The 12,151-nt window shown below is 43.1% G+C and overlaps 1 protein-coding gene across 17 annotated transcripts in view; it reads right to left on the bottom strand.

Annotated features, from left to right (window-relative positions):
- Window positions 1-12,151, bottom strand: part of LOC309691066 (tensin-1-like) — a 243,244-nt gene that overhangs the window by 56,932 nt on the left and 174,161 nt on the right. For 15 of the 17 annotated variants that reach the window (XM_082508584.1, XM_082508581.1, XM_082508582.1 and 12 more), the window contains 2 exons: window positions 7,801-7,842; window positions 106-155 (listed from right to left, as the gene is read on the bottom strand). In XM_082508584.1, coding sequence (XP_082364710.1) covers window positions 106-155; window positions 7,801-7,842 — 92 coding nt within the window. Of the gene's footprint in view, window positions 1-105; window positions 156-4,431; window positions 4,746-7,800; window positions 7,843-12,151 lie in introns of those variants that run through there. The other 2 variants (XM_082508586.1, XM_082508585.1) reach the window with 1 other exon arrangement.

Consider the following 12,151-nt stretch of genomic DNA (forward strand, 5'->3'; position numbering starts at 1 on the left):
TAATCCAAATGAAGCCTTTTATGGGAAACGTGGAGAGAAGGGAGGAAAAGTAGGAAAACTCAAAACTGATGAGGAGGACAGGAGACAAGAAAGAAGGGAAGCTACCTCGATGGCCTGCGCCGTGACTCCATGCTCTTTGAGGATTTTGTTGAGCCCTGCAATCACAAAGAAAAACTTTATTAGTATTCTTTGCATGCACACAAAGATGTTTCTCAACAAGCTGTTAAAAACATTCATACACCAAATAAGGAAATCAGTTAAAGAGACGTTCGAATTATTAAAATGACGCTTCACAGTCATCCATGTAACCAGCTCAGCCTTGCTGGTAAATTTGAATCTTCTGAAATTTGGAAAATAATGGAGCCTTTGATTTTACAGATTACAGCAGAGCATAAATGTAAATCATAATTATTGTAGCTGTAGCAGAATCACAGACTGGTTAGAGAGGTCCGTGGGATGCATCCCAGTGAGAATCAGAAGAATGCTGCACACACAACAACTTGTCAATCACTAACTAAAGCACTACCTACTTTACCCTCTTATTTTCCTCTAATAGAGACCATAATTTACAAAATAAGCATTATGTTGTACTGAGTAAGACTTGAAACTAGTGGTTGAGGTCATAAACTCATCAGTAAAGTGTTTACTGTAGTCAGCAATCAAAATGGTAAATGACCTGTATTTGTATAGTGCTTTACGAGTCCCTAAGGACCCCAAAGCACTTTACACATCCAGTCATCCACCCATTCACACACACATTCACACACTGGTGATGGCAAGCTTCATTGTAGCCACAGCCACCCTGGGGCGCACTGACAGAGGCGAGGCTGCCGGACACCAGCGCCACCGGACCCTCTGACCACCACCAGTAGGCAACGGGTGAAGTGTCTTGCCCAAGTACACAACGACCGAGACTGTTCAAGCCAGGGCTCGAACCGGCAACCTTCCGATTACAAGGCGAAGTCCCAACTCTTGAGCCACGATCGCCCCGGCAAAAGAGTCGAGCATAATTTTCCTGTACACTTTTATATAACCAAATATCTTATATTTAGAGACAGCGTGTGCCTCTCACACATATCAGTACTGAGATATATGTTGTGTGATATCTGGACTTTATTTCTTTATTATTTAAAAGAAAATTGATGCTCGATGTAATTTAGAGATGTGTTATGGCATCATTTGCACTCCCCTCAGCGCTGTCCGCAGCACATGTAATAGGAGCAGCAACACAACTATTTGTGGAAACCGAGGAAAGAATGACTGCATCACTTCCCCTTTTACTATAATTTCAACATACCGCATGTAGATCTTTAAAGAAAACAATCCTGAAAATTCAGAATCAGCCAATCAGGCTTCAATCTGTGGAGTAGCTGAGGTAATGATACTAACAGAAAACTCCGACGACCTTCACCTCGACACGGCAGATCTTCTTACTGCTCAAATGAGACTGTAAACGCGTGCTCGAGCCAGCTGTCTCCAGTCCTGTGATGTTATACTGTCTAACAGGCAGTTAGAGTTTGAAATAGTTTTCATCCCTTTAGAAAATAAACACTCTGAAAGACAAAGATCTGATCACTGCTGCAGAGTGTGTATTATACCTTAGGAAGGGAAGGAGGGGGAAGTCTCTTATATGAAGCTGTGTAGCGCCATGTGAGAATAGCTTCACATGGCACCTTCATAGAGCAAAGCAGAGGAAGTGTGGCTGAAAGTGACCGGCTGTGTTTGGCTCCACTAAGCCTGGCCCGCCTCGCCCCCCCCCACTCAGACCAGCTTGAGGAGGGGGGTCAGAGGGCACGTGGACTTATTCACTCTCCTGTGATGTTTGGGTCACATGTACACAGGAAGGGGCTGTTATCCGTCATCATCCATTATATCAGATTGGCTGGCTAACCATCAGTGTCAAGAGCACCACTGACCTTCCTGTATGAGCATTAGTCTGCTCTGCTCTCCTAACAGCCGACTGTCGCTGAGTGAAGAACTGACACTCTGTTAGAAATGTGAAACCTTTTCTCATGTTTCATATAATAGTCTAAAAGGTTTCTAAACAGGAGACTCAGGTTGAGATTGTGCTTGTCTGTTTATGATTTTTTTTAGAAAATCTTTATGCAAAAGTATCCTGGGCCATGATGGTACAGGAAACAGATGGAAACTCCAGACAGAGGACCTTCTTTCTACTCTGTTCGATTAAGTTTTATTTATACAGCGCCAAATCACAACAACAGTCACCTCAAGGTGCTTTACATTGTAAGGTAAGACCCCACAATAATACAAAGAAATCCCAGCAATCAAACGACTGCCTATGAGCAAGCACTTTGCTGACAGTGGGAAGGAAAAACTCCCTTTTAACAGGAAGAAACCTCCAGCAGGATCAGGCTCAGGGTTGGCGGCCATCTATAAGGCGACAGCTAACCACTGAGCCACCAAAACAGATATGTCAATAGTCAGGGCTAAGCATGACCTTTTGCTCCATTTTCCCATTACTACACCTTCTGCTGATGCACAAATACTACACACCAGTAGAATTAAAAACAACAAGTTCATAAAAATACACATTTAAGAAAAATAAAAAGTAGGACTAAATAAGATCGAGGGTAGAAAAACTGAACACAACAGAAAGCTTCACTTTCAGAGATCCTGGTTCCCCTAATAGCAGCTTCCACGTCCCCGTACCAGAGCATTTAACCGGGAAATTGCATTTTTATCACCGTGGAAGGCTTTCACTAGATCAACTGGTGATAAATGACATTAAAGCATCTGTGGGGAGGTTACTTAACTCTGGTCCAACGTTAAAACCTCCTAAATTCTTGGGAAATCAAACCTTACAGTTACAGTTATTATCTGGCATTTCAACATCCCACAGCATCAAATACCAACGTTCTGCCAGAAGTGGCTTGCATCCTTTGAGCTTGAATATACCAGCTGCAGCAATATTATACACAAAGGGAAAAAGTCCCCTTTGAAAGCAAAGATACGCCTCTGCAGCGTCCTTAAAAAATTATGCTTACCCAGTTTGTTTTAACATGACAACCTTTATGAGCATCCAGATGTGATGGGTTGGGAGTGAGCACTGTCTCTATGTTGCTACAACCTGGTGTGTTACATCACCAACACTAAAAGGACAAACAGCTTTGACAAAACAGTGTTATTCGACACCCCAAGAGAGAGTTTAACCATTATTTGGTGAATCTGGAGATTCTAACAAGTATCTGTATTAATTGTGACATTGGGGGGCCGTGAATGCGTACGCATACATAGGCACAAACACAAACATATCAGACGATGGGGTATTTTCCCAGAACGGCCCGTTTGTTTTGATAAATGCTTTGCTTCCCTCCCCTCGATTCTGCAGCCCAAATGTTCACATGAGTCAGTTGCCCAACTGAGGTGACACAAAGCAAATCCACCCCCCACTCTGTCTGCACTTTGGACTAAGTGCTTCAACATGTTGCAAGGGGCTCCAAAGCACAGCGAGTCACCAGAGGAGGACAGAGATGAATGAGCGAGAAACGACCCAAAAGAGAGGGTTCAAAGACAAACGCAGAGCGTGAAGAGGGCTGAGTGTTTGTGCCGAGCGGTGCTGAGGGAGTTACCGCGCATCAGGGTCAGGAAAAGCCCAAGCGTTTCTTGAGGTAAAGGGACGCCAACACGGGACACGGAGCCACCAGCATGCAAGCGAAAAAGTCTTAATTAGAGACTGCCAGAGAGCTGTCGTTTATATTGTGCTGCAAAGACGGCGGTTAATTCATAGTTTTTGCTTCAAATTAGTCTGAATTGTTGTGCAGAGGATTTTATGAGCCACGAGATTTAAGTTAAACTGCAACCATCTGGGAGAGTAAAGGCGCTGCATTGAAGCCAGGGTCAGCAATAAGACAATAACTTTCACTGTGGTCACATTGATGTTTCTGCCTCTGAAAAACTCAAAGACATCATGATGTGTGACGAGTTCATGAATGGAGGGTCTGCAGGAGCACATTGGAGTAGCTTAACAGAATGAAAGAAGAAAATAATCTTAACAAGCAACAGTTTCCCAAAGTTAAAGACGTTAAGCTCCTAAACACGACACAATCCACATCCCATCTCCTTTGGGAACTTCCATCAGGGAGGAGGAGGAAGAAGCAAGGTAGTGGGTAAAGAGAAGGAGGAGGAGGAGGTGGGAATTAGAGTGGGGGGTCCTCCAGGCCCTGTTTCCAGATGAAAAACATCTGGGGAGGTTGACTTTACAAGCAGGCCATACAAATTAACCATCTGAGAAAGAGTGAGGCAGTAAGGGAGGAAGGGGGGGAGGGAGGGAAAAGACGTTGGGGGCTTGTAAAAGTCTGCGAAGGAGACAAAAACTTTTTCTATGACAAAGAAGAAAAAAACATTGAGCGTGGAAAGAGAAGAAGCAACAAGAGCCGCTTTTAGCCAAATCCTTCATTCATCGCATCCTACCTTCCTGAAAAGGTAGCCCGTACTCCATCGCCATGCCCCCCTCAGAGAGGAGAGCCGCCTCCTAAAAGACCCTCCTCGATTCATCTCTGGAGAGCTCCCGCTGCCTCTCCCTGCTCTGTGTCCGGCAGTGAACTTCCCTCTAAGAAACCTCTCCCTTTTCTCTGACAGCAGAGGAGCAGAAGAAGAAGAAGGAAAGCAGAAAAAAAAGGGCTCTATTTTGGGCCGTAGCCTGCAGCGGGCCACTACATGCTCGAGGTCGGGGCAGACTCCTCCACAGAGCTCCTCGTCCCGTTCCTTCTGTCCTCTGTGTGCTCTCCCTTCCCTCTCTTTCTCTGCCGTTGGCCACCCTCCCCCCTCCGCCTCGTTATCTCTCTCTTCCCCCCGCATTCAACTTTTCCCTCCCTCCCTCGCTCCCATGTCTCTTTCTCATCTTTGCATGGATCTAAATTGCTAAGCCTTTCCGTCTCTTTAGCCAAACATGTGGGAACTGATGCATGTTTGTAGACATAAACACACACAAGTCAGCTGAGTGGAGCTGCTCACTGCTGCACGTCCTAAGTCATAACCGTACAAATATAACCACGTGCCTTTTTTTGTGTGTCATCTTATCAACTTTCTCACACGAGAAGCTGAGGATCGAAGGCAGGGGGATCTGTCGGGGAAGTGAAATCAGAAAAAGAAGTAAAATGATGCAGCTTAAAAATTAATACTGATTAAAGAAAAACAGCCAAGATGTTCATAGCAGAAAAGAAAAACAAAGCTCAAGCAGAAACTGATGCAGGTCTTGTTGTCACAAGATAAATCTCTGTGATGCTCCAAGGCGATGAGGCGTGGCCAAACATCCGCCACACGTCACTGTGTAACCACACAGCAAATGCCCATGACAAGACAGCAGCAGCTGCACTTGCACACAAACAGACACTCGAGCACATACAGTCCACTCTGTACAGACATGTGATCATACAGTAAGCATAAAACAGCAACTCGTCTAATCACACACTTACGCCGAGGGTGTGATTCAGACTTTGGCCCTCGTTTAAGGTGCTGACCAAACTGTGCCGGACTGGGAAAAACTCACAAGACTTTTAAAAGACTGTCTCAAGTGACTGAAGGATAACATGGGAAACGCCAATATAAGCAGCCACACACACCATTCCCAAAAAGGCACACAGCTCTGTTTGTGTGTATTTTTGGTCCTTGTGGGGAAAGCGGGCACTCGGCTTTGGGTGGCAACTCTAAATTGGTTACTCGATCCTTCCTTTCTCAGACAAAATACAACTCGCAGGAAGTCGTGTTGGAGACAAATAGTGCCCAGTGAGTCCAAAGCAAACATGTACCACCCTTATTTTTGAGTGCTTTGTCAGAACATCAAAATTTATTGTTCTCAAGGAGTTGGCAAAAAGAACCAACAATCATATCAACTCTTCTGAAACTCTAACAATAACAAAAAAAATGTGTTTAAAATACATTACTACCCAATGCTACCTGTGGAGTCTGGGCTGAAAACCAGCATGTCCAAATACTCCAGCAGTCACAGACAAAAACGCAAGGTTTAAAAATACTGGAAGTTGTTCATATCTGCTAATGTAGCTGCAGCACTGAGCCCAGTGTTGCATGAATGCATAGACATTAGATGGTCACGCCTCAAAACTTCCATCCAGTCCACACACTGAGCCCCCAGACTGGAGGTTTGTGTCAAACAGTGTATGCAGTGAAAATTGAGGGTCTCCTTGTTTCACACGTCCTTACTGATTCATATTTAAAGCTTAGAGGGGGTGAAGGAGGCATAAGTCACACTTTTGTTGTTAAGTTGTGACCGTTCATCTCATTAACCCGGTAACCCAGAGTCTAACATCTCATGTGTAAATGAACCATGCCAGCACCTTGCATAAAACAATGCAAGCTACAGCTCCACACTTGATACTCAACACAATTTATTAAACAGATAATAATATTTATCTGATCCACAACTCATTTTATAAACTCACTTTAGCTGCAGATGCTTCAGTTACATTTTAAAAGAGTTTATACTACAGTAAACAGACAAAACCTTTTTAAAAATAGTTAGCGGGCCGTGCGGCTGCCTGTGCTGGGCTTATCTCGCTCACGCTGCGTAAGCTGAACATCACTCAGATGTCGTAGTGGAGATGAAGGATGCCAGAATTCACGTGCCACAGACACTTGTCTTTTCACTAAACACATCCACAATTTTTCCCCAAAATATTTCCATGTTATGTTACCATCTAGCTTTACTCCAGAATATTTCAAATGCAAATATTGAACTTTGTAACCTGCATCATATATTTTAATATAAATCGACTAATATTCAGTGATGCAGTATTATCGATAAAGCAACAACGTGATATATTAAGTAATTAAAATCATCTACAGCTTCAACATTAAATTGATTAAACACATTATTAAATCAGCAACTATGATTCAATAAAAGCACGGACGTGAGTCAGAAGAAAGTACTTTTACTTTACGTACTTTAAGTACAATTTGAAGCTCAAACTTGTACCATTCAGTAGAATTACGACTTTTTCTTAAGGGGCCATAGGCCTCTGCACGAGCCTCAAAAAATGCACGCCTGCTACGCTCCAGGTGCACAGGAGAAGGTGCAAACAGACTTTGCATTCCAGCACACTGCACTGGTCACATTAGCGTAACCCAAGTGCTTCTTGGCACAGGTTGCCAATCAACGGCCTTGCAGGTAACCGCTCTATGCAGTTTTTTGTTCTACTCCAGATGTACTCGTGTCAGTCCAGCAGCTAAACTGTCTGAATATATTCTTTTAAAGAAAATAAGGACTACTTGGATGTAGGGTCGAAGGATGTGTCATACAGACACCATCTTTGGTGTTACGGGGTTCGACGATAGATTTCAACTGGGTATTATTTAATGTTTCTGTTTTGATGAATCAAAGACAACCAAAAGCAACCAAGAGTCCACTTAGCTGTTTGGTACAGCAATGTGGCTTGATGCCCAGAAAAGAACTTCCTGTTTGATATGATTTAATGTTTGTGTTCTGAAAAGATAACGTGATATCATCTGGCGCAAATATGTGTTTTTGTTGTGGACGATGGATGTGAGATATTGTTTAAAAATATCTCATGAATGAGTGGGATTTTGATCTCAACAGGCCCTGCTGTGCATCAAGTGTAGACTTAATCTGGCTTTTCTGAAGTATTTATTATAATGAATGTCCTTCATGGCAGCTGGGAAACCATCCACTCATACTTTATACCTTTTCTACATCAAGTATGTCTGACCTCTCAGCCAAGGCTGCAGAGGCAGATCCATCAGCTCCTTCATTAGTCTAACCAAGCAAGAAGAATGGACCTGCGAAAAATCAGCAGGTAAACTCACCATGGTGTCTACATGTTTGAGAGGGAGGTCACTGCTCGGCGCCTGTTCAGAAACGACAAAAAGAGACAGACAGTGAGATCAACACCTGCCGATACGTTTCAAACAGTTGACTTCGTGAGATGTTATGTTGTGTCATCGGGTGTTTACGCTATGCTCAGAGCCATTCCTTGCCCTAATGTGGCCTGGAGTGGAGTAGAACTCCACCTTGAATGTGTGGGACCATCTATAATCCTTCTGTGCAAATATTTACACAAAGAGACAGGTCTGCTTCCATTAGCCAAGACCAGAGAGTCCAGCCGAGGAACTCTCTTTTTCAACACCATATACAGCTATGGAGAGAGAGAGTGTCAGGAAAGACAAAGGAGAGGAAAAAAGGGGCACTGTGGGACAAGAAACCAGAAGAAAGTGGTGGGAAGGGGTTGATGGACATGCTAAGAAAAAAAAACCAAAAACACAGGAACAATCAGACAGATGAAGAAACAGGATTTGGGGTACAGAGAGGAAAAGATGGCAGAGAGGAGAAGAAGAAAACAGAGCAATCTGTGACGTCATGAGCTTGTGTGGGCTCCACTAACCTCAGACTAACACACACATGTGCATGGAACTAAATGAGGCCTAAAATGCATCATAGCATTTGAAGATCCACGCTGCTGTGGATTTTTATGCAGAGATGTTCATTACCTGACTGTTTCAACACCAGTAAAAAAAGAAAAAGGAAGAGTCCAAAGTTTCAATACTCTGCACTGAAAGTTGGGTTTGCTCATTTTTTCACATTTTTTCATGTTCTGGAGATCATGAGCCTGTTCGGACTTTAGACAGCATTAGGGTAAATAGCAGGAAGATCTGAACAATAATACTGGCAGTACCAGTTGCTGCATATCATTCTGCATCTCTCAATCCCTAAATGTCCTCTTTCTCTTCACTCTAAGTATGGAAAAATATCTTTTTAAATTCTCAAAACCATGGAAATAACCTAAAAAATACCCACACATTAATAATAATAATGGATTGGATTTATATAGCGCTTTTCAAGGCACCCAAAGCGCTTTACAATGCCACTATTCATTCACTCTCACATTCACACACTGGTGGAGGCAAGTAGGGCTGGGCGATATATCGAGTTTTTTAAAAATATTGATATATTTTCATATGAGATATAAGATGTGACAATATCGTTTATATCGATATAGTCTATGTTACGTTATAATTATACTTGTGGAGCCGCAGGTTTGCCTCTCTTTCGTCCACTTATGTCTCTACGCAACGTTACTCGGCCTCGCCTCTCCTTCACTGAACACAACTCCCCCTCCCCCATAGCTTTACCTGCAGGCAATGACAAGATGAAAGCGGAAAATCTCCGTTAGCGAGTTACCTCGGATCGCCCCGTGCGTGGGGCTGGACGGTGTCAACGTGTTAGCGAGCTAACCGCGCTAACGACATGCAGCCAGGAGGGGCTGCACGGCCTAAAATCCTTTCATTTTCTCAAAAATCGACAGTGCGCCTTATGTATGAATTCTGGTTGTGCTTACTGACCGCGAACCGATTTTATGTGGTACACAGCACTCAGCAATCTGTCAAAAAATGTTTTAATATGACTTTGCTAAGCTACGGAGCTGCACCGCTTGATGGAGCCGCCTCGCGGAGTGATACGTACTGTGCTTCAACGTAATATTACCGTACTGTGTGTGTATAAGGACCACAAATGGCACCTGTTCAGAGACGTGGTGCAGCTGTGAAATCTGTCTCTTTGTTATTACGCTCATGGTCTATTAGTTTACATTTTGACTGCACAATTGTGAGCTTTTCGTTATGCACAAAAACAACATTGGACCATGATTATTTAATAAATGCTGATAATTTATTTTTGAGTAATTTCTTCATGTACATCTACGCTGTATGTAAAGAAAATGCCCATTTGACATCTGGGACACAGTGTGACTAAGAACTCTCTTTTTGTTCTTAACTTATGGCTTTAAAAAAAAAATCGAGATATATATCTTATATCGCCATCCAGCTAAAAAATATCGAGATATGAATTTTGGGTAATATGCCCAGCCCTAGAGGCAAGCTACGGTTGAGGCCACAGCTGCCCTGGGGCAGACTGACAGAAGCGAGGCTGCCATATCGCGCCATCGGCCCCTCTGGCCAACACCAGTAGGCAAGTAGGGTAAAGTGTCTTGCCCAAGGACACAACGACCAGGGCAGAGAGCCCGGGGATCGAACCGGCGACCTTCCGGTTACAGATACGCGTCCCAACCCCCTGAGCTAATGTCCTGTTTTTGGTAACAGAGCTGATACCAGAGAACAAAAAGCAATCTCCTCTCTGTAAATGCCATTAAAAGTCAAGAACGAGGAAAAATACAACTAATTCTCAGTGAATTACAATAAAAAGTCCAAAAATCCATCTTTGTCTGCCTCGTGCACAGATATAGATTCTCTTCATCACACCGAAGACACTCAAGTTTTATTGAAATTATATTTTTTAAATTTTTATATTTTTTTAACTATTGTAAAAATTAAATTGTGCAACATATGATTGCAGCGGTTCATTCTTTAATCCTGCTTGGTAGTGATCTCTGCAGAGTCCCACACAGAGAGCTGGGCTGCAACACCCAGGACGATCTGCTTCTGTAGAAACTTTCAGTGGAACATAAACAGCAAATGTAAACTGTTAATTACAGTCTGAGCGTGCAGGCCCTAGAATACAGACTCCAAACACTCAGACTAAACCGCCAAGCAGGGAGAGCACGAGAGACCTACAGTCACTGGAGTCTGCTCCAAACTGCAGCATTTATGACTGAAAGGGATTCAATTATCAGCATCGTGACTACATTTCTCTCTGTTGTACATGCAGACAGATGTTGTTTCTAAGAATGAAGGACAAGGAAACAGCAGGCTAATGTTTGAGATTCTAAATGCAGACTGTGGATTTCACTGCAAGGCCAAAATTTGCAGCCGCAGGCATTTTCACACAAATGGAGGCCATTGTGTGTAAACCCAGAAAAACACACAGAGACACAAACAATTCTCACAATGATATATTCGAACATGTGCATTTCCGCTTTGCAAGATTGCAGCCAGATGGCTGTTTTGCATCCATGTGCACGTCGTCGCTTAGAGATGCAAATAATTCAGAGAGCACGAGAAAGCCGGAGAAGTTTTGTATCAGCAAAACAGCCGACAGAGGAAGTGTTTGCAGTTTGTGTCAGTAATCTTCAAAAGAAGCATTTGAAGGGGGGCTTTGATACAGACATTACCATTTTTCTTTCTTAAATCAGGGCAATTCTTGCAGGCTGTGCACAATAAATGTCACAATTCTGAAACAAGAAACAGACCAAGCTTTCAGAAACTCCAAGACCCAAATGATTAAAAGCTTTAAATTAAACCTAAATTATCTGTCCCAGCTCGGAATTTCAGATTCAAGATCAAGAGGTCAAGTCTTCAAGCCCAGGACTGTGTACGTATTCACAGTGAAGGAAAGGCCAACCACTATCTTCTTTAAGACTAGATGTTTACCTGTGGTTCCTGGGTATTTAAAAGCAGAATTAGGAAATGGGCAAAACATTAAGCTTTCAGGCCCGTGTTCTGTGGAACCAGCTCCCAGTCCAGGACTCATCTTGTTGGGGTCTAGTTGTTTGGGGGGGGAGGGGTTTCTCTATAGGTGAGGTGACTGTTGTTGTGATTTGGCACTATACTAGTTTTATTTGCAGTCCTTATGTTGACATAGCAAGCTCTTAAGGCTGCAGCTTTAGTGCATCATGCTGTGTCATTCTGCCACATGTCTGTCAGCAGGAGCCTCTGCTGAATCAAGCCAAGCAACAAGTTGATCTGAAGCTCTCATTCGAGACGTGTTCGTATCGTTTCTTTTCTAAATCAAGAACAAAGCAGATGTAATAATTTTATTTATTTGAAGCTACAGTTTAAAACTTCAGGATCTGATTAAAGCAAGAAGCTGTGGAGGATAGTAATGCATACCAGAATCCTGAATCTACTTTATAGCGAGACAGTTGTGTTTCTCATTTTGAATCACATTGGCCCATGTGACAGGGGTGCAAACTTGCAGATTTTAACTCTTAGCTGGCCTCCCTGTGCACACCGAATGAATGTGCTGTGGTCTGACAGCACACAACCGCAGGGCAGACTGCAAAAAACTCTTCAAACATAATCGTGATTAAACATAATTACAACAGATGCGAGAATAAAGACGAGAGCAAAACAAACACTCCTCTGTGGCCAAGAGCTTTGCAGCACCTGCGAGGCCAGCGTAAACACAAACCTCACAAGTATGTTAGTGTGCCCTTCTAATCGTGCCTCATGTGCCATTTCCATACAACTATTAGTCTGAGAGTGA

This window comes from Aulonocara stuartgranti, assembly GCF_965226115.1.
Source record: "Aulonocara stuartgranti genome assembly, chromosome: 16".
NCBI lineage: Eukaryota > Metazoa > Chordata > Actinopteri > Cichliformes > Cichlidae > Aulonocara > Aulonocara stuartgranti.